Source organism: Arabidopsis lyrata (genome assembly GCF_000004255.2).
Source record: "Arabidopsis lyrata subsp. lyrata unplaced genomic scaffold ARALYscaffold_6, whole genome shotgun sequence".
Classification (NCBI taxonomy): Eukaryota; Viridiplantae; Streptophyta; class Magnoliopsida; order Brassicales; family Brassicaceae; genus Arabidopsis; species Arabidopsis lyrata.
In genome coordinates, this window is record NW_003302550.1 from 7,318,770 (window position 1) to 7,344,742 (window position 25,973).

General features: G+C 34.6%; 6 protein-coding genes across 7 annotated transcripts; 1 reads left to right on the plus strand and 5 right to left on the minus strand.

Annotated features, from left to right (window-relative positions):
• Positions 1 to 169: 169 nt before the first annotated feature.
• LOC9307849 lies at positions 170 to 2,034 on the minus strand. Its single transcript, XM_021022131.1, has one exon. It carries the CDS (start codon positions 1,860 to 1,862, stop codon positions 201 to 203), a length of 1,662 nt encoding a protein of 553 aa, XP_020877790.1. The 5' UTR covers positions 1,863 to 2,034; the 3' UTR covers positions 170 to 200.
• Positions 2,035 to 5,987: 3,953 nt separating this feature from the next.
• LOC9309917 (beta-glucosidase 23) lies at positions 5,988 to 9,582 on the plus strand. Its single transcript, XM_002871734.2, has 13 exons — positions 5,988 to 6,448; positions 6,657 to 6,726; positions 6,823 to 6,878; positions 6,983 to 7,058; positions 7,168 to 7,245; positions 7,349 to 7,436; positions 7,530 to 7,785; positions 7,974 to 8,092; positions 8,183 to 8,400; positions 8,524 to 8,558; positions 8,732 to 8,834; positions 8,965 to 9,073; positions 9,173 to 9,582. Exons 1-13 carry the CDS (start codon positions 6,281 to 6,283, stop codon positions 9,387 to 9,389), a joined length of 1,593 nt encoding a protein of 530 aa, XP_002871780.1. The 5' UTR covers positions 5,988 to 6,280; the 3' UTR covers positions 9,390 to 9,582.
• A 698-nt stretch (positions 9,583 to 10,280) lies between these two features.
• On the minus strand, positions 10,281 to 12,213 carry LOC9307850 (AAA-ATPase At5g17730). The gene is made up of 2 exons (XM_021022128.1): positions 10,906 to 12,213; positions 10,281 to 10,813 (listed from the first exon to the last, which is right to left on the minus strand). Exons 1-2 carry the CDS (start codon positions 11,875 to 11,877, stop codon positions 10,415 to 10,417), a joined length of 1,371 nt encoding a protein of 456 aa, XP_020877787.1. The 5' UTR covers positions 11,878 to 12,213; the 3' UTR covers positions 10,281 to 10,414.
• Positions 12,214 to 16,377: 4,164 nt separating this feature from the next.
• LOC110227568 (AAA-ATPase At5g17740-like) lies at positions 16,378 to 19,782 on the minus strand. 2 transcript variants are annotated; one of them, XM_021022121.1, is made up of 3 exons: positions 18,640 to 19,782; positions 18,190 to 18,543; positions 16,378 to 16,867 (listed from the first exon to the last, which is right to left on the minus strand). In XM_021022121.1, exons 1-3 carry the CDS (start codon positions 19,636 to 19,638, stop codon positions 16,577 to 16,579), a joined length of 1,644 nt encoding a protein of 547 aa, XP_020877780.1. In that variant the 5' UTR covers positions 19,639 to 19,782; the 3' UTR covers positions 16,378 to 16,576. The 2 variants fall into 2 exon arrangements, with proteins under 2 accessions (XP_020877780.1, XP_020877781.1); XM_021022122.1 differs by lacking the exon at positions 16,378 to 16,867 and having other exon boundaries at positions 18,410 to 18,543; positions 18,651 to 19,782.
• A 120-nt stretch (positions 19,783 to 19,902) lies between these two features.
• Positions 19,903 to 22,085, minus strand: LOC110227570 (AAA-ATPase At5g17750). The gene is made up of 2 exons (XM_021022126.1): positions 20,833 to 22,085; positions 19,903 to 20,753 (listed from the first exon to the last, which is right to left on the minus strand). Exons 1-2 carry the CDS (start codon positions 21,820 to 21,822, stop codon positions 20,289 to 20,291), a joined length of 1,455 nt encoding a protein of 484 aa, XP_020877785.1. The 5' UTR covers positions 21,823 to 22,085; the 3' UTR covers positions 19,903 to 20,288.
• An 84-nt stretch (positions 22,086 to 22,169) lies between these two features.
• LOC110227569 (AAA-ATPase At5g17760) lies at positions 22,170 to 24,228 on the minus strand. The gene is made up of 2 exons (XM_021022123.1): positions 23,104 to 24,228; positions 22,170 to 22,892 (listed from the first exon to the last, which is right to left on the minus strand). The coding sequence occupies exons 1-2, from the start codon at positions 24,109 to 24,111 to the stop codon at positions 22,383 to 22,385; spliced, it is 1,518 nt and encodes a 505-aa protein (XP_020877782.1). The 5' UTR covers positions 24,112 to 24,228; the 3' UTR covers positions 22,170 to 22,382.
• Positions 24,229 to 25,973: the final 1,745 nt, after the last annotated feature.

Consider the following 25,973-nt stretch of genomic DNA (forward strand, 5'->3'; position numbering starts at 1 on the left):
TTTCATTGGGCTTTTCAGGCCCAAACGTTGCAGTGTAGTTTTGTGACTTATGTCGGCGGTTTTTTTTTACGTAGGTAATTTTGTTTTTATCTCCGCATAAATTATGATAAATTTCGAATCATTTATGGTATGGGGTCTCAAAACCCAATTATTCATGATTGACCTAATCTTTTTTTTTTGTCAAACAAGCATTCATTCACTTAAAACCTCAAAAGAGGGAAGTTCATACAAGTTGTAGCTAAGGAAATGCAATAGGAATAAAGATAAAGGCTCCATGAGTTTTCCAAAATGATGCTCATCTTAAAAAGGTTTGCAAAGTTTGAAGAATCTTTTGAGGCCATAGCGGATTCGACCATGAAGACGGGCTTCGCGAAATCCTCGACCAACGGATGGTCATAGACGGCTCGCGCGAATAACGCAAACGAGCTTTTGAGAAAATGCTCCACGGAGGAGGCTGTCGGGTAAAAGAGGTTGGAGAAGCTTTGGTAACCACCTCTCCTCGGAGACGGCGTCATAATGCCATTCTTCTTCAAGCTATTAAATGTTTGAGTATTGTACCTGAACTCTTTGATTTGCACATGAATGAGCTTGGTTTTCAGGGGAGGCGGAGATAGAGAGTTGAAGAAGCTTCGGTAACCACCGCTCCGTAGAGACGGGATCATAATGCCGTTCTTCTTCACCCTTTTGGGCAATTGGTGTATAAACAATGCATCCGAGCTTTTGGAAAGGTGCTCCGCAGAGGAGGCTGACGGGTTAACGAGGTTGAAAAAGAGACGGTAACCACCTCTTGAAGACATGGTCATAATGCCGTACTTTTCCAACCTACCAGAAGATTGCAAATTATCCAAGCAATAGATTAACACATGACTGAACTCGATAATTGGTGAATGGGTAGGTAGAGAGTTGAAAAAGCTTCGGTAACACCTACTCCGTAGAGACAGGGTCATAATGCCGGTCTTCTTAACTCTAAAGGCCAATTGCATATGGTTGGGTAAGAGAGTCTTGGATAGAGTCCAAAGTAAACTTAGCATCTGATCTCGACAAAGGTAACTATCAAGCCAGCCCAAACAAACCATTACTCTGTTAGCGTGGCGTCCATTACCAGCCAAGACAGAGTTGGAGGGTGCTAAAGGGAGGGAACTTGATAGGAAATTAATAATACTTGGCACGGGCAGCAACACTCTAGGACACTTCCAAAGAGAAATTACCTCCAAACGAATCAAGACTAGACTCAAACGATGAAGCAAACGGACCAAACGAGATAAACTATCGACCAGGTTTTGGGAAAGAGAACTACTAATCCAAGCTAAATCCATCATCACCATCACAGGAAAGCGTTCATTACTCTCCCTAAACAATAACAACTTCAGAAAATTTGGGCTTTGTAAAACATAATTAAAATCAGACCTGGGCCTTAGATGACATGAGCTTAACCCAGCGGAAGTCTTCGTGGGCTTCGAAAGTTTGGGTAATGTGCTGGAAGGAGGACAAAAGGGACTTGGGCTAGGCCCAAAACGAGGCACCATTAGGTTTAGCCAGGTTCTTCTTCTCATCCTCACCAAAAGCGGCGGCGGCAGAACGGATTTGGGCTGTCCGGCGACCGATTTGGGGGCTTCTGAGAAAAGATCTACCCAATCAAAAGATGCGGATGATGAAGCTCGGTCTGCAGAAGTTGATTCGCCCATGGTTTGATGCTTCCACAGCTCCGGCGTCGAGGCAGAGCTCCCATCCATCGAGGAACAAGGAGATGCTGATCTTGACTTCAAGGAGAGCCGAGAAGAGGGATCATCCACGAGAATCGCGAAAAGGTTAAGAGGAGAACTAGTACCAAATAAGAGCAGGCTCGAAGGTAATGCGGTCATAAAGCTTTTTGGATAAAAGGGGAGGGAAGAGAGCCGAAACAGAAGGAAACAAGAGAATGCAGATAACCAGAAAATAAAACCTTTGAGAGTAGATCGACGAGGAGGAGAAAGCTCCCGGCACCGGTGAGCGAAAGCTCTACCGGTGCCGAAAAAAGTGTTTGAAAAGTCGGTCTCGAGAATCGTATCTGGGAGAGAAATTCGTTTTTTGGTTGTGATTGACCTAATCTTTAAGACAAAGAATATCCAAAAATTACCGTCAAATAAAACTAACAATCTAGGGATAGTTACGTACCGAGACCGTACTAACTAGTTTTTCGATATTCATTTTAAAATAAACTAGATCTGGACCCGCACGTTCGTGCGGGATAAATTTTATAAAATTGCAAATCTTAAAAATTTTAAACTAAAAATAGTAAAAAATTAATATAAAATGTGAAAATATTATAGTTTTGATTGATATACAGTAGTGTTACAAAAATAATTTTATTTTATGTGGTGTATTAATAGTTTGGTGTAAATATATAAAATTATGGTTAGTGAAGAGTTGTGTGTAAATGTTTTAAAACAATAGTATGTTAACCATGAGAAAACACATGATAAATTTTTAATTGTTGTAATAATAATTTTTGTAACTTAATCTTTAAACTGATTATATTATTATATGGTCTGACAATTTTAATGTAGTGATACATATGTTACATATGTTATTTTTAATGTAGTGGGCAACATTTTATAGGCTACTAATATTGCCTTATTAGCCTAATATATATTTACTGATTTTTTAAAATTATTATATTTAATTAATAAATCAAAACATGAGATGAAAGTTTGGATTGTCTAGGTTTATGAATTGCATTCAAATCACAAAATATTTCGAGATTTTGAGGAATCTAAAATCTCTAATTTATTCGAGGAATATTCTATATTTCAAAAATCAAAATATCTAGTTTATATTCTATTTGGGAAATATAATAATCAAATTTGCTTTTTATTTCTTCCATCTAAACTAATCAAAATTAATTAGTATAGTTTTATTATGGAAATTATAAAAATCAAAAATAAACTATGCTTTGTTATTTTTCAATTATATTAAATTGGACTGTCGCTTCCGGAAATATCTAACATTACCTTACCCAGTAAAACCTTTATAAATTAATAATGTTGGGACCAAAAAATTTTATTAATTTAGAGAGGTATTAATTTATAAATAAATTAATAATTATTAATTTATAGAGAGATTTCACTAATTTTGTAATTTCTTAAAAAAATTCTATCTATAAATAAATTTTTTCTTTATAAAAAATATCTTTTAAAAACCGATAACAAGTAGAGAAATAATTATTAAGTTAAAAAAATAACACAAACTTTTTTCGAATAACAGAGTCATATTTCATCAAATTTTTTACATATAATATTTTAAATATATATCATAGTAATTCATATATAACATATATAAATTTATATAATGTATATATATATATTGATAAGTTAATAAAGTTATTAATTTATGATTTAGATGGGACCATATGTTTACATGAGATTTTTTTAAAAATTATTATTTTATTAATTTATCGATTTATGTCATATTTTACAATGGTCGTAACTCGGGACCGGAAGAAGTTATTAATTTAGAGAGGTTATTAATATATAGAGGTTGTACTGTAAATAAGTTAACATCTACAATTTCAAAAAAAAAAATTCTTCCATTAATCAGAATTTATTAGTATATTTTCTTAAAGAAATAAATTAAAACCGAAAATATATGATGATATTAAAGTGATTTTTTTGTTTTTCGGAAATATTTCAAAATATATTACAAAATTAAATAAGTTTTCATATATACAATTTTGAAATTAATAGTTAGATTTTTTATGGAAACTACTTTAAAAGATTTCTATAAATCTTGGATAGTTATTAATTTGTTTATATTATGGGAACTACTTCAAACAATTTCCATAAATATTGGGTAGTTATTAATTTGTTGATTTAATTTTGGATTTTGTTTTATATAAAAAAACAAATATCAAATAGATATTATATTTTTTTCCTTTTTCAAATTTAAAAATACCAATGGCATTCTTTGTAATTAATCTACCAAAATAAGGTTACTTATGTTTGAGTGATTCCCAATTAATAGTATAGATAAATACAAACCATGAAACTAGATCATGACCCGTGCTATACAGCACGGGATTTAATATTTTTCATGAATTAAATTGTATAGTTTGTTCGAAGAAATAAGAAATAATATAGTATAATAGTATAATATAAAAAGGAATATATAATAATATTTTATATTTATTACTATTTAGATATAATGTTATATATTTTATTTGACTAAATAAGGAGAAAATATTGTATTTTAGAGTTTAATATATTTAGCAGCATTAGATTTGTATTTTTTATATGAGATTAACAATTTCTTTGGTTCAATTAGGTATTGATAATTTTATTGTGTAATTGTGAACAAACAAAAAAAATAGTTGTATTGGGTCTAAGTTTTTTAATGGATTATATTGGGTTTGTGGGCCCAGTTTTATGGTTTTTAAAAAAAGGAAAAAAACGGTTTAACATACCTTTGGAATTTGCTAATGTGTTCGTTTTTTATGTCTACTTGAATTTTGTTACCCTGTAATTAAAATAAGATGACTTAAAACTTACGACTCATATATTACAAAGAGAATTGTATAAAATTTCAATGGTACTTACAGCCTCATCTGTCAAAATCATTTCCAAAGACATGCCAGAACTTTTTGTAAAATAAATCCACGAATGAAGTATACTAACTTGAATACACCAAAAAGTCTTGACAGGCTTCAAGTTGTTAAGAAGAGTGTAGCGACTAACCATAGCCATTTCTGCTGTATTTTTAATTGTAGGATATGAGAATGGTGCTGAGATGATTTCGGTGAGAAAGGTACGTCAAACCTAAATGGATATTTATAGTTGTAGATTGTTTGTGATAATTAGGAGAATCAGAAATATATTAATTAGCATAAAATAGTTAGATAATATTTTAGAAAGGTATATTCTAGATTATTTCGAAGATAGGATCAAAATTATCTAACAGAGAGATTTGACAATCTTTAGAAAAGATTTTAAGGAAACTGAATAGCTGATTATATTGATGCGTGATTAAGCTAAACAAAAAACGTAAAACTAAACAAAAAAAACGATCTAGAATATAACAACTATTATAACTTTTTTTTTTTTATAAAGGGTTTTAAGGAAACTGAATATATTCTCAAAGATTTTAGGGAAACTGAATATATTCTCAAAGATTACGAATTGCTTGAATACGTATTTATATCTAAACAAAATATAACAACCTAATATCTTTAAGATCTTTAAACCCGTTTTTCGTTATTTGACCCGTTTTTTAATTAATTTGTTAATGTTAGTGACATGAAATTAAAATGATTATGATTAGAGATCTCTACTGGCATATATTATAATTTCTTACAAAATTAACGTTACGACTTATAGGATGTACCTCCCAAATAATAGTATAGGATATAACATTTTGAATATCATTTTCAATAACATTTTCGAACTATATGAGTATTATAATTCAAAATAACATTTTTTATAAATTGGATTGATATAAAATGTTTTCAATGATATATCATTTTCGTTAACATTTTCAATAACATTTTTTTATAACATGTTCGAATAATGGATTACTATATAACATTTTGAATAACATTTTCAGTAACATTTCCGAATAATATATTAGTATATTAGTATAGGATTTTTACTAATTGTGTTACATTTTCGAATTGATTAGTCTATAACATTCTCGAATTATATTAATTATGTATTATATAAACAAAATCTTTTAATATCTTTAAATCAGTTTGACCCGTTAATATATATTAGTGAAATGGAATAAAATGATTATAATTAAAGATCTCTAATGGCATATATTGTAATTTTTTACAAAATCTAAGTTATGACTCTTAGGATGTACTTCCCAAATATTAGTATAGGATTCTACATTTTGAGAAGCAATGAAAAAATATTCATAGAATTTTTTTATCTACGTCAATGCTGTGTTTTCATTTTATTTTGGATAAAAAAACTTAATATTTTGTTGTAATTTGACTTGCACGAAATATAAAAATGCTGCAACCATAACAGTAATTTTTCAACTTGGTCAAGAAAATCTCAATATTGACTTTTTTTGTGGAATGTATGCATTTCTTGAACATCAAGTCCCCCCGTACACAGTTTGAGAACATTTCCATATAATTACCGAACAATTGACACCAACGAAATGTCAAAATTATATAAGAATGTGACCTCAAATTCGCTACGTACTCTTTCAAATTATAAACCGTATATAAAAGAGCATTGATGGCTCTCTCAACTTAATTAAATACTCTAACAACAATTCCTACATGGTTTCCACTTAAGCAATGACTACTGCAAAATTTGTGATTTCGGTTTTAGTTTTACTGCTTTCTATTGTAAACTCTGTTTTCGCATCTACGAACGGACCAATATGTTCTTCCACATCCACATCTTTTAATCGGGATATTTTCCCTCAAGGTTTTATTTTTGGAGCTGCTTCTGCCGCATTTCAGGTATTGTAAAAAAAAAATTTAGTGATCTATAATGCATATACCCATTAAGTATTGATCTACAACTTCATATGCTGCTTCTGCCGCATTAAGTGTTAGCTAGTATATAAATTTCTCATGCTATGTATGCTAACTTTTTTTCTAATATCAACCAAAAACTAAACTTCATATGTTGATCAATCAAAATTGACGTATATAATTCATGTTGTAGTATGAAGGTGCGGTCCACGAAGGATGCAGGGGTCCAAGTATGTGGGATTACTATACCCTTAAACAACCTGGTAAGTAATCCTATTTATATATTTATAATCATATTTCATTTTTAGAGTACTGTTTCCTTTTACATATATTAAACACATTTTTAACGATATTTTTAGAGAGGACAAACAATGATAATGCCGATGTAGCAGTTGATTTCTACCATCGTTACAAGGTACGTATGAATACATAACTTTCATAGGCTACAAGCTTTATAGTTGCAGCAATATTACACATAAACACACGGATAATCTAAAACAAATTTCTTATATGGTACAGGAAGATATTCAGTTATTGAAGAAACTAAACATGGACGGTTTCAGATTCTCTTTTTCATGGCCCCGAATATTTCCTCGTAAGTATAGACGTCCATTCATCTATACATTTAAACATTTTTTGTTTTGTTAAAGCTATATTTAATTATTAATTATATATATTCGTTAATATTTCTTACAAATCATCAGATGGAAGAAAGGATAAGGGCGTTAGCAAGGTGGGTGTCAAGTTTTACCACGATCTTATAGACGAGCTTCTTGCAAATGGTAATGACTTTGACTTTTTTTCTTGATAATTATTTCTTGAAAATATATAATATATGAGAATATGAGATTAATTTATTCATATGATTGCATAATGTATATTCAGGTATAACTCCACTAGCAACGGTCTTCCATTGGGACATTCCTCAAGACCTAGAAGATGAATACGGCGGTTTTCTAAGCGAACGTGTAATGTAAGTTATCTCTTTAGTTTCAAATCCGAGAAGTAAAATCATACAAGTTATAACTTAACCTAATTATACACATATACATGCATGCGCATGTAGAGATGATTTTGTTGAGTTTGCCAACTTCACGTTCAACGAGTATGGCCACAAAGTGAAGAAGTGGATCACGTTCAACGAGCCGTGGGTGTATAGCAGAGCCGGTTACGACATAGGGAAGAAAGCGCCGGGACGTTGCTCGCAATATGTCAACAAGACTTGTCTTGGAGGGAGTTCAGGGCACGAGCTTTACATAGTCAGCCACAATCTACTTTTAGCTCATGCCGAAGCCGTTCATGAGTTTAGAAAATGCGCAAAGGTATATACTGTAATGTTTATATTTACTGATAATGGACCCGTGCTCTTTTTACCGCTCTAATATTCATATAGCTGTTCCGGACTCTTAAGTTTAGGCCGTGATATGATATTATACTAGATGAAGTCTAGAAATACATTGAATGCTATTCTGATATCACTCCTAACAAAATATTAATCCCCTATGTGTAGTGCAAAGGTGGGAAGATCGGGATTGCGCATAGTCCTTCTTGGTTCGAGCCCCACGCTCTTGAGTCTAGTCCACATGCCAATGTTTCTGTTGAACGAGCCCTAGAGTTCATGTTGGGATGGTAAATTACGATATACAAGATGTTGCTTAAACTTATGGTGTGGAGTCATAAGTTAAATTTTATAAATGTTTTTCGTATATATATATGTAGGCACATGAATCCAACCACATATGGTGATTATCCACAGATAATGAAGGATCAAGTCGGAGATCGGTTGCCTAAATTCACAGAGGATCAAAAGCAGAAACTGAAGATGTCATATGATTTTGTTGGGATCAATTATTATACTGCCACCTTCGCTGCTTACAATGGACTCATTGATCCTTCAAGACCAACTTGGGAATCTGACTCTCTTGTTAAGTGGGATCGTAAGTTTTTCTACCAATTAAAACGGATATTCATTATAAACTTGAGTTCCAATATCAAGAATCAATCATCTCTCAATATGCATTTTCTTAATTCTCACTATTTTTCTTTTTTTGTTTTTTCAGCCAAGAATATACTAGGATACAACATCGGTAGCAAGGTATACAAAATGGCTCTTAGATTTCAAATTTTAGATATATAGAATTAGGCTATTCCATTTCATAGAATGTCATATTTTTTAAATTAATTTTTGAGGCCACACTTTTATTTATGGAAATCAACGCTTGCTAAGTTTCAGGAAAATATAATTTACTCCATAATGTTTTTTTGCAGCCTTTAACTGCTTCACTCGCCGTTTATGCAAATGGATTACGGGAACTTCTGAAATATGTTAAGGATAAATACGGTGATCCAGAAATTATCATCGCAGAGAATGGTAATAAAAAATGAACAACAAAAAAACACATTTTCAATACTATACAAGTATGAAACCACTACTAGGATTTAAGAAATTATAAAACAAAAAAATGAGTGACTTTTAAATTAACAAATACTAATTGCTTCAGGATATGGAGAGAGTTTGGGAGCTAATGATAAGCTTCCCAATGCACTGGCTGACTACAATAGAAAATATTACCACCAGAGGCATCTTTTAAGTCTAAATGAGGCAATTTGGTGAGTTGATTTATGAATTATGATTTTTTTTTTTTAAATAGATTTCTTGTAACAATTTCAATTTTTGATAAATGATTTAATTTAATTTTCTTGTTGCAGTGTGGATAAAGTAAATGTGACAGGATACTTTGCATGGTCATTGCTAGACAATTTCGAATGGCAAGATGGTTATGAAACGAGATACGGGCTGTATTACATCGACTACAAAAATAATTTGACTCGTCACGAAAAGGAATCAGCAAAATGGTTCAAAGAATTTTTGAAGGAACCAATATCTTCAAAATTCGTTGAAAATATCTACAAAGATGAGCTGTGAACAGATATATGAAGACAATAAAAAGAACTTTGAAAGGATACGTTTCAGACTTTCAGTTCATAAATCACAGTCACAAAGAAAGATTTGTTCTGCAGTATTTTTATTGTATTCTTTATTTTATTTATTTATTTATCTGCGTTGTATTTTTTGTAATCTATAAAATTATGGTTTGATTGAATGTTTTGTAATTGAATTTCAACTCTTCTTAAATTATATTAAGATAGTCTATCCACATTCTTTCAGTTTTCACCAATAATAAAATCACACATAAATATATACATGTTAAAATGTCCCATATCGAAAATGAATATAAATTCATTATTCTAAGAAATAAATGTCTCCTTTAATTTACTTTTTTTTTTTTTTTTTGACATCTTTAGATCGACAAGACCCAATCCATAGCCAATCCCTACTACGCGGGGTAACGCGACTTACTGGAGTCGAACTCCGGTGGGGAAGGCGGAGTCAAATAGACTTAACCACTTGACTAAAGGCACATCCCCATTTACTTATTATAAATAAATATGTGTTTGTAATGTTTACATAAATCCAAACTCACAATTTTATGCAGTTGAATTTTAATTCTCCGGAAAACAACTAAATTGCATATATCAATTCTTTGAAGCTTAAAAAATCTGAAGTGAATATACGATGATAAATAAACAAACATGGCCTCAAGTCTCCTCTTCCAGTTTCTCCAACTCTGACCTCTTCCGTTGGAGAACCGTAACCAACCCCTCGAGCGCCACATCAGGATCCTCATTTTTGTGAAACGGAGTAAGTACATGTTAAAATGTCCCATATCGAAAATGAAAATGAATATAAATTACTCTAAGAAATAAATGTCTCCTTTAATTTACTTATTATAAATAAATATGTGTTTTTAATGTTTACATAAATCCAAACTCACAATTTTATGCAGTTGAATTTTAATTCTCCGGAAAACAACTAAATTGCATATATCAATTCTTTGAAGCTTAAAAAATCTGAAGTGAATATACGATGATAAATAAACAAACATGGCCTCAAGTCTCCTCTTCCAGTTTCTCCAACTCTGACCTCTTCCGTTGGAGAACCTTAACCAACCCCTCGAGCGCCACATCAGGATCCTCATTTTTCATTAGCTCCTCTGCAACTTGAGCTGGAGTCAACACTTCTCCTTTAATCAAACGCTCAATTTCCGGGTAAAGATGGTGAGGGTCGTCGTGGGACAAGCCCAAGTAATTAGACGCCAAAGTCTTGAATACATCAAAACAACAATGTCCCATGTGAATATGCATATCCATACGACCTGGCCTAAGCAATGCCGGATCAAGCTTCTCCTTGTGGTTTGTGGTGAAGATTACAATGCGTTCGTCTCCACAGCTCGACCATAACCCATCTATGCAATTTAAGAGCCCTGATAACGTCAACATTTCTGATCCCTATTCACATAGGATCCACGTATTGGTTGCAAGCATTTCGAGAGATAGTCTAAAAATTAATCTTAGTTTTTTAATGAAAATAAAGACCAAACCTTAGTATCATCTTGAGTCTTTGGTTGCAACCGTGTATGCAAATCCACGGCGCAGTCTATATCTTCTACCAAAAGAATGGAGCTGTTCCTAGTACCGAGAAGTAATCTCCTTAGATCAGCGTCCTCCCTCACGCTTGCAAGCTGGAGATCATAGATATCAAACTTAAGGTAGTTAGAAATGGCCGCAACTAGGCTAGTCTTCCCAGTCCCAGGTGGACCGTACAGCAAGTAACCCCTTTTCCAAGGTTTCCCAACTCTTTTGTAAAAATCTTTCCTTCTGATGAACCGGTCAAGATCATCAATTACAGAACGCTTTAGATCGTCGTTCATAGCCATGGTATTAAATGTTGACGGGTGCTCGAGGTTCACGGATTGCCATTTTAGATACATGTTACAGTAGGAGTACATCTTGAGGATTTTCCTCTCGTTGTTTATCACCTTTGCCTTGCTTTCCACGTAAGGTATATAAGAATTCAAGACCAAGTCTCTGTGTTTGTTTTCAAAGCTAAGCTCGAAATACTCCCGATCGGAGTTTAGCTTAAAATGTTCCCCAAAATCATGAACCATATTGGTCTTCTTGCTTTCAACACAAAAACGCCACTTGAGCTCAATGCCTTGGTAGACATCCGAGACAACCTCTCCTACGCTGAGGTGTAAATTGACGTTTTTCTCACTGCGGTCTCTAAAGATCCTAAGCCTTGCCGCGTTGCAGTTGATCTTGGTGGAGATATAAACCTGAGCAGCCCCATAGAGCTCGTTGTTCATCCCATTCTTGATCTGGTCGTCGATGATGAGCGTGAGAGTCGATGGACTAGAGTGCAAGAAAGAATTGAGATAAGAGATGATGTAGTTTTGTAACGGAGGTGGAATTGTCATCTCAATAAATGGTTTGATCATCATGATGTATCCCGTCAATGATGCGTAGGCTGAGACAAATGGTGCAAGGGAAGGAAGATTTCTAAGAGAAAACATTGTTGATGATCTGAAACGCACCAACTGTACCAAAGGCACTCGAAGTAGAAGAGGTTGTTGTTAATACATATGTGGAGAGGAGCTAAACATTTATCTTGAATAATATTTTTGGTAATGTAAATATGAAGTCATATATGATATATCTCAAAGAAAAACGAAATTCCATATTTTTTTTGTGTCCCCACTAGTTGACAACCCCTATATAATAAGATATGTTATTAATTAAATTTGGATTTTTTTTAATACCAATGTCATGTACATCTTATTTTATAATTGATAAGATCACATGCGTGTCAAAATACTACTGTAATTTTAATTACATTTTTTTGTAGATTGAAGACATAAATCATAAAATGTTTAAGAGAATAAGTTTTATAAAATTAAGATTTCTTTGAAATAATTACAAGCTTTTTTCATGATAATATAATGGAAATAAATACATAACTATAAAGAAATTCTTTAAATTCTCACTTTTGAGGTTTTGTTTAACAATACTACTAAATATCTCAAAATCGAAAGTCATAATTTTTTTTGACAATTGTAACAAACTTTTAGATTAAAATTAATAACATATCAATTTTTATAAAATTAAACTTAAGAGTTAGAGACAAGCTCAAATGAACTTTTTTTATAAAAAAAAAAACAAAAACTCTAAAATCATATATTAGTATATTATATCATTTAAATATACCAAATTTTTTGAAATATATATATATTAATTTATGATAATAATAATAGGATAATATATTTACATAAAATTTTAAACAAATATTGTTTTATTATTTTATCAAATTTTGTTAACTTGTAGATTTGTTCGATTTAAGAAAAGAAAATTTTATAATCATTATTAATTTATAGAGGTTTTAATGTATATATCTACTTCACCTCTTACTTTCACTCTCTCCATCATCAATGAGTGTGAATATTTTACAATATAACATAAGTTCATTATTTCTTGCCAACATTTTTCATTATTATCTTTTGATATAATACTAGTGGTTGATTGAATCAGACACTACTATATTTATTTTGTTCTAGCCATTATTTTGACAATGCGTAATGTTTTATAGATTTTTTTTTCATACACGGATTATTGGTTTCTTCATCGTTTTGGATCAACACAATGTTCAAATATCTACCAGAGACCACCAAAAAAACTAACTACATATTCTTTGTTGTCGGTCTTCTCGGGTTTGGAGACAACTTGGAACCAAGAACTAGTCAAAATTCTTTGAAAAAACATGTCGAAATGATCGAGAAATCGGTGATTTTACCAAATACATTCCATGTTGTAGCACACTTGTGTACATTTTACTTTGAATGTGACACTATTTTTGTTTTCTCTTCCTTTAGTAATTAAAATAAAATAAAAATAAAGATATTTTATTGATAAATACCCTAAAACAGCATCAAGACATGTTTTGCACAATTATAGTACACACTCTACAAACTTTGAATAATAGCATTAGTTGTACTGCTCTGCCAAGAAGTTTCATGCATGTCGTCGAGAAGGTTTTTTTGTTGTTCTTTGCCATGCATTGAACTAACCGAAAGTGGAAGGATGGATAAGTCTCATCTTATTCCAGCGATGAGTATTTGAATTGGTGGGTTCCCTTACCTTGACACGTGGTAAGGAAGGTTGCATGGTTTTACACCCTTGTTATTGTCTTCTAATTCATGAGAAGATTATCAAGCAGTTGTCACTCGTTCTTACACCTCTGCCAAGGAGTTTCTCAATTGTCCTCGAGATGGTTGTGGCATGTTTTATGCAATTGAACTCACTGAATCTTAGGCTGATTGGTTTGAACGGCATCACACCACCTGTCCATGTGGGGAGACCATTTGCCACCAATGCACCTTCCCTGTGCATTATCCAGCGATGTGTGAAGGTCTGATGGCTTGGCGACAACAAATGGAGATGCCTCCGACTGAGTATATCTCTCGTTTTCAGAGCTTAGACCAGGTATTTACTCCTCTAACTTTTAGTTCAGAAATATCTAAAATGTGAATAATACATTCAAATGTAAATCATTAGTAACCCCTATTTCTTCAATTAGCAAATCCAGATTGTTGATGATGTCCTTGATGATGCTCTTGTACAAGTTGTCTCTCCGCTTGATTTAATTCTTTTGAGGGTATACATGAAGGTTTTGGGTTGGCGCAGGAACCTTCTTATGCACTATTGTTTCAGTCCAATGACACTTCTTGATTTACATGATGAAGATACATATAGGGTCTCCATAATTTTTGAAAGCCATCATCCTTGGTCCCTTTTCAAGTATGATTCCGATCGTATATTGCACAACATTATTGAATCTGCTCTAGCCATGATGGCTAGACTCCTTTCCAAGGTTGGAGCAAATTTATCTAGGACCTGTCTTCCTGACACAAGAAGATTTGAATGATTTGTAGTATGTCTGGATTTGTGTTTTAAGTATATGTAGTATGGATTTGTGTTTTAAGTATATGCATTCCCTGTTAAATGTTTCACATTTGCTTCAATGTCTTATTCTCTCTTTTCTTTCAATATCTTAAACGTCGATATTGATTTTTTTGATTCATTCACACTTTCATGAAATACAACGCTAAAAGAACTTTTGAAATCCTTAAATGTTTGTATTTTCAACTCTTAATGATTTATTTCTATTATAGACATGAAACCAGGCTAATGCTATATTAGATGAGGTGTGATTATCTGCTTTTTCTGCAACCACAAAAGATTATATATATATAACTCAAAACTCTTACAAAAAAGAACCATTAAGATATAGCATCTCAAAGCACATATGTAATAATCTCTGTTAAAACACTCCGCATGTTTTTGTATTTCTTCTATTCTCTTCGGTCTTCTGCAAAACATTTTATTGTTTTAATAAAATTAAGATTTCCTTGAAAAAAATAAAAGCTTTCTTCATGATAATGAGTAATTTTATTATATAAAGTATGGTTTGCAAAGTTAATAATTCATAACGTTTGATTACACTTCGACGGCACACCACGGACTCCGACAACGTTCGATGTTATAGAACTTGAACTCATTATAACAAGTTGAGAGAATCACAAGAATGAATCCAAAAGAGAATGAGTAAATCCCAGAAGAGAATGAAAGAAATTTGAAGTTTTCGATTTCTAGGGTTATGTGTTTGGAGATTTTTCGATTTAGGGCAAATGAGTTTGATTGGAGTTTTGTAAATTCAAAATCGACGTCGTTTATGTGTATTAAAACGGCATCGTTTTAATTTAAGAGGAGCTGTTAACAGTATTTAATCAGCGTTTAATTGTTCCGTTAATCGACTTAACGTCGGGTCTTAAATGGTAAAGTCAAACAAAGTTTGGCATTTAAATGGAAAGTCAAAGAAAGTTTAGCATTTAAATCGTTTCAGGCAAAGTTGGGGATTAAAAACGACGTAATGAAAAAGTTCATCATTTAATTGGCATTTCTCCCATTCCACAAACATCGTTTTCTTTTATACACCTAACCAAATTCCGTCTGTTGATAATCCCTTATAATAATATCATATACTAAAGACCTGACTGGTTTAAACGCAGCGGTTACGGTTGCGGTTGCGGGAGTTTGCGGAAGCGGGCGGTTGCGGTTTCAAGCGTTACCAAGCGTTTTGAACGACTGGTTTAGCGTTTGAAAATGGATGCGTTTGCGGGAGTTTTATGACTGGTAAACCAGCGGGTACGGTAGCAATTAAATAAAAAAATGACCACAAAATAAAAAATATTACAAAAAAAAAGAAATAAAAACACCAATATAATATTATGATAATATTAGAAAAATTGAACATACTTAATAATTAAAACCATAAATAAAGTACTAAATAATTATTCAAAAATAAAGAAATTTTGTAATAAGATAGTACTTTATGCTGGGTTAATACCAAAAATTGCATCAAGTAATGGGATAAACTGTAAATAACGTTGAATTCAATCAAAAAGCAAGTGATTTTCTATTCGAGAAAACAAATCGAAACATATATTCAATCAAAAAGCAAAACAATACCTAATGAAAAGAAAAAATGATGCCATGAAAAATATTCAAATAGTTACACACGAGGTGATGAATGAATAAAAGGATATATGATACTTACGTTTGGTTCTTGATTTTCATCAGTTTGAGTGGAAGACATTGAGAAAATAAGGTTTTAGAATATTGATTCGGATTTCTGATGAGAACGTGATACAAAGATGAAAGATATATATAAGATTAATATATTTTATAATAATTAAAAGTAAACGTTTGATTTTTTTTTTTTTTCTTTAAATCCAACCGCTACCGCCCGCAACCGCAAACGCTTGCGGGAAGGAGCTTTTGAAATTCAGCGATTTCAAGCGGTTTGAAGCGGTACAGAGCGGTTTGAAGCGGTACGGAGCGGTTTCTATGATTGGTACCAACCGCTAGCAACCGCAACCGACCGCTAGCAACCGCTAGGAGGGTGCTAGCGGGAGAACCAATCAAGCCCTAAGAATAAATTAAAATTTTGAAGAAAGTTACGTCATGGTAATTTTGTCTTGTCGCCATGTATGGCTTAAAAAACCGTATAGAAAATTAGATAATTCAAAAATCTCATGTGCAAAACTAACTTCATCAGGTCTCCTCAATACCGAGTGATTCCCTTCCTCTACCTCTTTATAGGCATGATCAAAAGCTAACCGTTACCATATTTCGGACCGTAACCAGACCGTTTTTCAATCACCGCATTCCTCTAAAACCCTGACCTCTTCCAGTACTAAACCCCTGACCTCTTCTTCCTCTTCCTCTATATAACACTGGGAATCCTGATGACGGAACCAATGTCAACCTCGATCTCGAGAGCCAGTCACTATCAATTAGTTCCTCCTCGTCCGCAACTTGAGCCGGAGTCAACGCTGTTTCCCTCAATGTCTCATCAACGTCGGCTATTATCTTCTCTCCCTCTTTAATTTTTTTCATCTTAGATTCATCATCACACTTCTCTGGCTCTGACCTCTTCCTCTTGAGAACCTGATTGCTCGAGTAATTACTCAATACACTTAACCGCTAGGTAGTATATTCGAGGTCGATCCACAAGGACCAAAGATACTCTAAGGATTTCCGAGACTTGTTCTTAGCTAAAACTAAAAGATTGTTTTGTTTTGGGTTTTCGGAATTGTAAATAAAAATGCAATTAAAATAGACGATTTAACTTCAAGATTTAAAGACATTGGGCGTTAGGGTATTTAAGAGATCAACGAATAATGGAAACATGAAACCAGGAATTCAGTAATTAAGAACCGTTCTCGAACATGAACACATTTAAACCAATTCTCTTTCAAGACATTAATCACTAAATTTGACTATTCGATTACTAAACTTTCGCATGCAATTTCCTAGTCAAATTCGCATTACCAAACAAGTTCATTAAGTTCACAATGCGTCCTAACGTCAACTTTCGTTGGCTAGAAATACATTTCTCAATTCACATTCTTTCAGGCATTCTATCGAACACTTTTGATGCATAGAAAAACCTAGACTCTACAACAGGGTGATCAATCCTATTCTAGCATTAAGAACATGTGAATCAAAGAACCTAAAGAATGAAATTCCTAATAACAATCAATCCATTAATCCATTGAATCTCCTAATTAGAACCCTAAAACCCAATTGAGAAACTACTCACTCATGGCAAAGAAAACAACACAAAGAGATGAAGAAAGCATAATTGAATTGCAATGAAAATAAGAAATAGGGTTTAGAAATCTTCTCCAAATTGTCAAAGAGGATGAATCTCTAGAATCCCAAGGTTGCTTACAAGAGAAAAGTCTCAGGAAAATTGCAGAAAGAAAACGTGCCCAAGAAAATTAGGTCTCTCGGGTTTTTATACCCAAGTACAGAAAAATGGAAGACAAAACCCGGTTTAGGAAAACCGTCTCGGGACGTCGAGGCTCGGATCGATCGATCCCATGGGTGGATCGATCGATCCAGATATGCTGAATCAATTGGTCTTGGACGGATGAGGGTTGGATCGATCGATCCCCTCCTGGGATCGATCGATCTCGAGCTACTGGAACTTTTGGCTTCATCGTCACAATTGGGATCGATCGATCCACGCCTTGGATATCGATCCCCAGCTCCTGGTGATCTCTTGTACCGTTTCTCCATTGTTTTAGCTCCGAATAGGCTCAATCATGCACAAGATGCTCCGAATCCAGCTCGAGCACCTATAGCCTGCAAAGGACTCAAGACATAACCGAAAAGACGCAAAAGACGGACTTTGACACGATAGATGACTCAAAACATGGACTAAACCAAGACTCGAAACCGTTAAAAACGCAACACATCAGAACCTTAACCAAACCCTCAAGAGCCGCATCAGCATCTTCATCCTTCATTAGTTCCTCAGCGACTTGAGCTGGAGTCAACACGTGCCCATCAATCAAATGCTTTATATCCGGATAGAGAGGGTGAGTGTCATCATTTTCGTCAGACAGGCCTAAATAGTTAGACGCTAATGTCTTAAATCCCTCAAAACTACAATGTCCCATGTAAATATGCATATCCATACGGCCTGGTCTGAGCAATGCTGGATCGAGCTTCTCCTTGTTGTTAGTCGTGAATATTATTATGCGTTCGTTTCCACAACTTGACCATAACCCATCAATGCAATTTAAAAGTCCTGATAACGTCAATGGTGTTGATACCTATTCACATATAAAATGTTTAAGATGGACTCATGTATTGTTTGCCAGAAAAAGAATATTATAAGACTCAAACTAAAACCATCGTGAAGACCAAACCTGGGAAGCACCTAGCATTTTGGTCTTTTTGGTCGTTTTGGTTGCAGGTTGCAACCTTGTAGGCAAATCCACCGAGCAGTCTATATCTTCTACAACAAGAATCGAACTGTTCTTAATGCCGAGAAGTAATCTTCTTAGATCGGCGTCTCCCTGAACGCTTGCGAGCTGGAGATCATAGATATCGAATTTGAGGTAGTTAGACATAGCTCCCACCAAACTAGTCTTCCTGGTCCCTGGTGGACCGTATAGCAAGTAACCCCTCTTCCAAGCTTTTCCAACTCTTTTGTAAAAATCTTTTCTTCGGACAAACTTGTCAAGATCTTCTATCACAGAACGCTTGAGATCATCGGTCATGGCCATCGTGTTGAATGTTGAAGGGTGCTCGAAGTTCACGGATTGCCATGTTTGACACATGTGCGAGTAGGAATGCATCTTGAGGATCCTGCTTGTGCTGTTGACTACCTTTGCCTTGCTCTCCACGTAGGGTATATAGGAATTCACGACCAAGTCTCTGTGTTTCTTGTCGAAGCTCAGCTCGAAATATTCCCCACGATGGTTTCCCTGATAGCTTTGCCCACCAACATCATTAGCCATAGTATTCTTCTTGTCGTTAGTAAAAAACCTCCACTCCAGCTTAACGCCATTGAAGACATCGGAGACAACCTCTCCATTACAAAGATGTAACTTGACTTTCTTCTCCGTAGGGTCTCTAGCCATATTTAGTCTGACCGAATTTGGACTTATCTTGGTGGAGAGATAAGCCTGAGCAGCTTCGTAAAGCTCTTCGTAAGAATACATCGAGGTAAATTGATTGATGGTAAGCGTGAGAGTCGATGAACGAGAGCCAACGAAGGACTTGAGATAAGAGACGACGAAGTTTTGAACTGGACGTGGAATCATTGTGTTAATCATTGGTTTGATTATCATGATGTATCCCATCATTGATGCGTAAGTAGAGAACATTGATGCAGGAGAAGCGATATCTCTAGAGAACACCATCGTTTTTGAGATAAGGGTTTGGTCTCTCCTTTTCAATGTTGCTGCGTCGTCTGAGGCTTTTGCTTAAACTATAAATTTTGTTTATATAGAGAATTAAACGTTTTTGAGATTAGGGTTTGGTGTCACCTTTTCAATGTTGTTGCGTCTGAGGCTTTTGGTTTCATTAAATTTTGTTTATATAGAGAATTGTATTGGGCCGGATATAGTTCTCCTTCTAATTTTTTCCAACTATACAGATTTTTCTTTTCTAGTTACGTTTTTTTTTTAAATCCTTTTTTGGGATAGAAGAAAGAATAATCTCTATCAATAAATTACTTAATAAATTAATTAATATTGGTATGGATATATGTTCATAGGGTGGGCATCAAATTATTAGGCAGTTGTAAATCTATGACTAAGTTAATAGCCAAATTCTGTTTATAATATATTAGATTATTAGTTATCACAACTATCAAAACAAATCTTACTTATAGTACTGTAATTGAAAAACTACAAATTTAAGCATGACCTTAAATATGAATAGAAAAACGATGTGAAATAGAAACCCAAACTAGAATCCAAAAACCAGAACTAGAAAAACGATGTGAAGTACCAAATAAACCCCCATTTAATTTGTAAGATTCTCTCAAGTGAAAACATGGATTGTATGTTCAGGTCTCCTCAGTGTTGGATATTCTCTTCTCTCCCTCTACGAGCATCTTCATCTTCTTATTAGATTCATCATCACACTTCTCCGACTCTGACCTCTTCCTTTTGAGAACATTAACCAAACCCTCAAGCGCCATATCAGCATCTTCATTTTTCATTAGTTCCTCGGCGACTTGAGCCGGAGTCAACACTTGTCCGTCAATCAAATGCTTTATATCCGGATAGAGACGGTGAGGGTCATCATTGTCGCTCGGCAGGCCTAAGTAGTTAGATGCCAATGTTTTAAATCCCTCAAAACTGCAATGTCCCAAGTAAATGTGCATATCCATACGGCCTGGTCTGAGCAATGCTGGATCGAGCATGTCCTTGTTATTAGTCGTGAATATTACTATGCGTTCATCTCCGCAACTAGACCATAACCCATCAATGCAGTTTAAGAGTCCTGATAATGTCAATGGTGTTGATTCCTATTCATACAAAACTTGTTTAGGATCCCTATTCATACAAAACAAATTATTTAACATTAAACCATTGTGAAGACCAAACCTTGGGAGCACCAGATGTCTTGGTTGCAGGTTGCAACCTTGTAGGCAAATCCACGGAACAATCTATATCTTCTACAAGAAGAATCGAGCTGTTATTTGTGGCGAGAAGCAACCTCCTCAGATCGGCGTCCCCTTGCACGCTTGCTAGCTGGAGATCATAGATATCAAACTTGAGGTAGTTAGCCATAGCTGCCACTAGACTAGACTTCCCGGTCCCTGGTGGCCCGTACAACAAGTAACCCCTCTTCCAAGCTTTTCCAACTCTCTTGTAGTAATCTTTTCTTTTGATGAACCGATCAAGATCTTCCATCACAGATTGCTTGAGCTTAGGCGTCATAGCCATTGTGTGGAATGTCGAAGGGTGCTCGAAGTTAACAGAATCCCAGCGATAGTAAGAGCTCGAGTAGGAGTGCATCTTGATGATTCTCCTCTTTTCCTGGATCACCTTTGCTTTCCTCTCCACGTAAGGTACATAGGAGTTCACGACCAAGTCTCTGTGTTTCTTGTCGAAGCTTAGCTCGAAGCATTCCCAATTGACGATATCTTCTTCTTCTTCTCCATCTATAACCGTGGTTGCCTTTTTGCTGCCAGATAAATACCGCCACTTGAGCTCAATTCCTTTGTAGACATCGAAGACAACCTCTCCTTTGCTAAGATATAAGTTGACGTTCTTATTTTTAGGGTCTCTAGTCATCCTTAGCTTTGATGCATCGGGGTTTATCTTGCTTGATAGATAAGCTTGAGCCGAAGAATAGAGCTCGTTTTTCCTCCTTATCCCGGTTCTATCAGTCCCGTTCAGGTCATTGATGACAAGCGTTAGAGTCGATGAACGAGAGCCGACTAAAGACTTGATGTAAGAGAAAACGAAGTTCTGTACCGGTTGTGGAATTATCGTATCAATCATTGGCTTGGCCATCATGATGTATCCCGCTAGTGATGCATAGGTAGAGAACATTGTTGCAGGAGAAGGGAGATCTTTAGAGAACACCATCGTTTTTGACTTTAGGGTTTGGTCTCTCTTTTGGTAAATTGAGTTTATTATATAGAGAATTGTGTTGAGAGATAATTTTCTTTTTTTTCATCGTTTGGGCCACAAAAGGCCAGCCCATTAGCCTAATTACACAAAGTACGCATCAAGCTATTATTACGCAGGTTTAGAATATTCATTACCACATAAATAAATTAAGATAATAAAACTTAAAAGATTTGCTCTTCTCAAAGTCTCTGTAACAAGACTCCCCACTCTATGCTTTCTTCCTTTATATAGAAAGAGTAATAATGTGTATAACATTCTTGGTAATGTACCTCCAAAGTCTATCTCAATAGTTTCTTACTTTAAAGATAAATAAAGTTTCATATTTCTTAATGGGTCTTACAATGGTTCACAACCCTACAAAATAAACATAAAAGAAATTTCTTTAAAAAGCACTCAACTTAAATCATCTCAGAGATTGCCAAACTTTTTAACTTTAGAGTTGTAATTAGCCTCTTACGTCTACTTTTGTTTCCTCATAAATCTTATTTGAACTAATGGATCATAATAACACACGATTAGGTCCAAAACAGAACAAGTTTCTTAAATCTTTTGCTGTTCTTCCTCGGAGAACCCTCAGTATCACTCCTTAATCTTATCTCCTCCATCTCCAATCTACTCTCCTTCTTCTTCATCATCACCGGATTCGATTCCTCAGATTTTAACCTCATTTTCTCTAAAGCATTCACCAAACCCTCAAGCGCCACGTCAGCATCCTCGCTCTTCATCAGCTCCTCTGCTACTTGTGCAGGGGTCATTACTTCCCCGTCAATCAAACGCTCAATCTCCGGATAGAGACGGTGTGGCATTGCGGCATCGCTCAAACCCAAATAGTTAGAAGCTAAAGTCTTGAATCCTTGAAAAGAGCAATGTCCCATGTAAATGTGCATATCCATACGTCCTGGTCTAAGCAATGCCGGGTCAAGCCTATCTTTATGGTTTGTTGTGAATATTATAATCCGCTCGTCTCCACAGCTTGACCATAACCCGTCTATGAAATTCAGCAGCCCCGATAACGTCAATGGTCCCTAAACACACATTTTCACAGAAAAAAAAAAAAAACCATTTTAAGTATAATAAATTTCTCTAGACTAATCAGATTCAATCTGGTGTGACCAAATTTGTACTATTGGTCTACAAAACAAATTTAGTTCGTACGGATTTTGGTTTGGTTCGATTTGGTAATTTTGGTTAAAATGGCCAATCCTAAACCAAAACCAATTAGAGGAGAAATCTAACCTGAGACTCGCCACGGTTCTTGCCTTCAACAGGCTGCTCCACTCTGTTTGGCAAATCCACTGCACAATCGATATCTTCTATGACAAGAATCGACCGGTTACGTGTCGCGAGTAAGAGCCTCCTTAGATCTGAGTCACGCATCACACTAGCTAGCTGAAGATCATAAACATCAAACTTGAGGTAATTAGCCATGGCTGCAACCAGACTTGACTTCCCGGTACCCGGTGGTCCGTACAGCAAGTAACCCCTCTTCCAAGCTTTCCCTACTCTCTTGTAAAACTCTTTCCTTCTTATGAACCGATCAAGATCCTCGATGACGTCACGCTTAAGGTCATCTTCCATAGCCATTGTCTCAAAGGTGGAAGGATGTTCAAGAATAACTGATTCCCATCTAAGACTGTTGAGAGAATGCAGCATCAAGATTCTCCTCTCATCTCTAATCTCTTTAGCTTTACTCTCGATGTAAGGAACGTATGAGCTCAAGATCAAATCTTTATGCTTCTTGTCGAAACTCAGCTCGAAATACTCGCTTCTGCCGTCATCGTCCATACCGCCTCTTCTTCCTCCTCCTCCTCCTCTTCCTCCTACTCCTCCGCCACCGCTTTTCTTGTCTCCACCGTCTGTAACAAACCTCCATACTAGCTGGACATCTTCGTACACATCGTTGACGATTTCTCCGTCGCTGAGATACAGATTGACATGTTTGTCCTTATGGCCTTTACTGATTCTGAGCCTGACGGCGTCAGGACTGATCTTGGTGGAGAGATAAGTCTGAGCAGCTCGGTAGATCTCGTTGTTCATGCCCATGTTGTCGTCGTCGATGGTTAGAGTCAAAGTAGAGGAAGAAGCACGGAAGAAGAGAGACCGGAGAGTCCTGTAGATGAAATCTTGGATCGGAGCTGGGATTAGCTCGTGAGCCATTGATCGTATCATCATCATGTAACCCGCCATTGATGCGTAAGCTGTGAAAACTGAAGTAGGTGAAGGAAGATCCTTAGAGAAAAACATCGTAATCTCTCTCTGTTTTTTGCTCTGTTTTCTTATTGTGTTACTTGGAGATGGAGAGAGTGAAAGTGAGAGGTGAAAGAGATATATAAAGAAGAAGAGAAGAACCTTAAGGAAGAAGGTTTCATTTGGGGTTAGAAGACATTATTAGTCACACAATGTCTTAATTCAATCTTGTTGTCTTTATTCAATGATGTGTGTTTTTTTCCACAATATTATTAAAAAGATTTGAGAATGGAAAAAAAAAGTAAATATTCGAAAAAGTAAGAAAGAAGACAAAAGAAACTCATGGAAAATTTCCACGTCTCTTTCCACGAAGAGCATGTCCATTCATTTTCCATTTTTATCTCATATGAACAGTCTTTTTTAATATTTATTGCTTGACCAATGAAGACTCGAAAAATATCCATGTTTCTAACTTTTATAATATTATGCAGTTGTTGTGTGGCAATTTTTTTGTTTTGTTCTCTTCGTCTTGATTAGTGATTAGCTCTAGTAGAGATACTAATCCATTAATTAACCATTGGATCAGTGACGTTTTCACATAAACACAAGGACTTATTTAATTATGTTATTATTCGAAACGTTTCTTGCTTGACAGAAAAAAAACAAATTGTTTTTGGATTTTGTTTGTTGAAGTGGAAGATGACTTGTACAATACACACTTAACGTAAATAGCCATTATATACTCAAAACTAGTTTGATTTTCTGAAAACTAGATTACCAAAATAACCCAAAACATTATTGTCTTTTTAATCATTTCTACAAGAACAGAACCGATTACACTGACACTATTGTCTACCAAAACAAATTTGGAAGTTTTAGTAGATGTGTTTAAGTTAGTAAGTTTGGGTATTACAGTCACTATTTATGGTTAGAAAATAACTTTTAACTTTTGTATATTTATGAGATATTTGATGATTGACCATAAAAGACCAAAAACAAAAAGATTCCGCTAGATTGTCGCGATGTGGCATGTGGGCGGTAAAGGCAATTGCGTGTTGCAATTCAACAAGTGTACAAATGTGAAAAAGGAAAAAAGTACGTGTCAGAAGATCATTCGATGATTCGACTCATTAACCAAGAAAATTAAGTGTACTATGAGTCATGAATTCATCGTTTCGTTCATTTTGGACCCTGGCGTTATTGAAACCACTCAAACTCTCTTCTGCATCGTTCACCAATACTATCAATAATTTAATTAATTGGTAACGTTCACCAAGACTATCAATAATTTAATTGGTAACGTTCTTCAATACTTCAAAACTGAATTTAACAAGAGAAATAGTTAAAAATGCCCCTTTTTTAGTACCCTTTTTCAAAAATACCCCTTTTGAGAGTCCATTTTTAAGTTTGCCATCTTTTAATTTTTAATGACCATTTTACCCTTATTTGAAACAAAATTAGGTCCACAAAATACAAAATATTTTTTGGCGGGAAAAGTGATCCTGCAATTTTCCCGCCAAAACACTTGTAAAAACCTTTAAAATACCTTGTAAAATTTTCCCGTAAAAATTTTTCCCGCCAAAAAATTCTTTTGCGGGAAAAGTGATTCCGGAATTTTTTTGCCGAAATTTTTTTGGCGGGAAAAATTTACAAGGTATTTTAAAGGTTTTACGGAGTATTTACAAGTGTTTTGTAAGGGTTTACAATGTATTTTAAAAGGTTTTACAAGGTACTTATAAGGTTTTATAAGATATTTATAACTTGTAAAACCTTATAAAAAACTTGTAAAACCTTATAACTTGTAAAATACATTGTAAAACCTTATAAATACCCTGTAAAAACCCTTTAAAATATCTTGTAAATTTTTCCCGCCAAAAATTTTCCCGCCAAAAATTTAACGCCAAAAAATTTGCGGAATC

Coding starts and splice junctions, on each gene's coding strand:
- LOC9307850 (XM_021022128.1), bottom strand. CDS start 11,877: ATGTTTTCTCTTAGAAATCTTCCTTCCCTTGCACCATTTGTCTCAGCC. Junction 10,814..10,905: donor AGACTCAAGATGATACTAAG/GTTTGGTCTTTA, acceptor CTATGTGAATAG/GGATCAGAAATGTTGACGTT.
- LOC9307849 (XM_021022131.1), bottom strand. CDS start 1,862: ATGACCGCATTACCTTCGAGCCTGCTCTTATTTGGTACTAGTTCTCCT.
- LOC110227568 (XM_021022121.1), bottom strand. CDS start 19,638: ATGGTGTTCTCTAGAGATATCGCTTCTCCTGCATCAATGTTCTCTACT. Junction 18,544..18,639: donor AAATGCTAGGTGCTTCCCAG/GTTTGGTCTTCA, acceptor ATATGTGAATAG/GTATCAACACCATTGACGTT. Junction 16,868..18,189: donor CTCTTGAGGGTTTGGTTAAG/GTTCTGATGTGT, acceptor TCGAGCAATCAG/GTTCTCAAGAGGAAGAGGTC.
- LOC9309917 (XM_002871734.2), top strand. CDS start 6,281: ATGACTACTGCAAAATTTGTGATTTCGGTTTTAGTTTTACTGCTTTCT. Junction 7,246..7,348: donor AGACGAGCTTCTTGCAAATG/GTAATGACTTTG, acceptor ATGTATATTCAG/GTATAACTCCACTAGCAACG. Junction 8,835..8,964: donor AATTATCATCGCAGAGAATG/GTAATAAAAAAT, acceptor TAATTGCTTCAG/GATATGGAGAGAGTTTGGGA.
- LOC110227569 (XM_021022123.1), bottom strand. CDS start 24,111: ATGTTTTTCTCTAAGGATCTTCCTTCACCTACTTCAGTTTTCACAGCT. Junction 22,893..23,103: donor AGAACCGTGGCGAGTCTCAG/GTTAGATTTCTC, acceptor ATGTGTGTTTAG/GGACCATTGACGTTATCGGG.
- LOC110227570 (XM_021022126.1), bottom strand. CDS start 21,822: ATGGTGTTCTCTAAAGATCTCCCTTCTCCTGCAACAATGTTCTCTACC. Junction 20,754..20,832: donor AGACATCTGGTGCTCCCAAG/GTTTGGTCTTCA, acceptor TTGTATGAATAG/GAATCAACACCATTGACATT.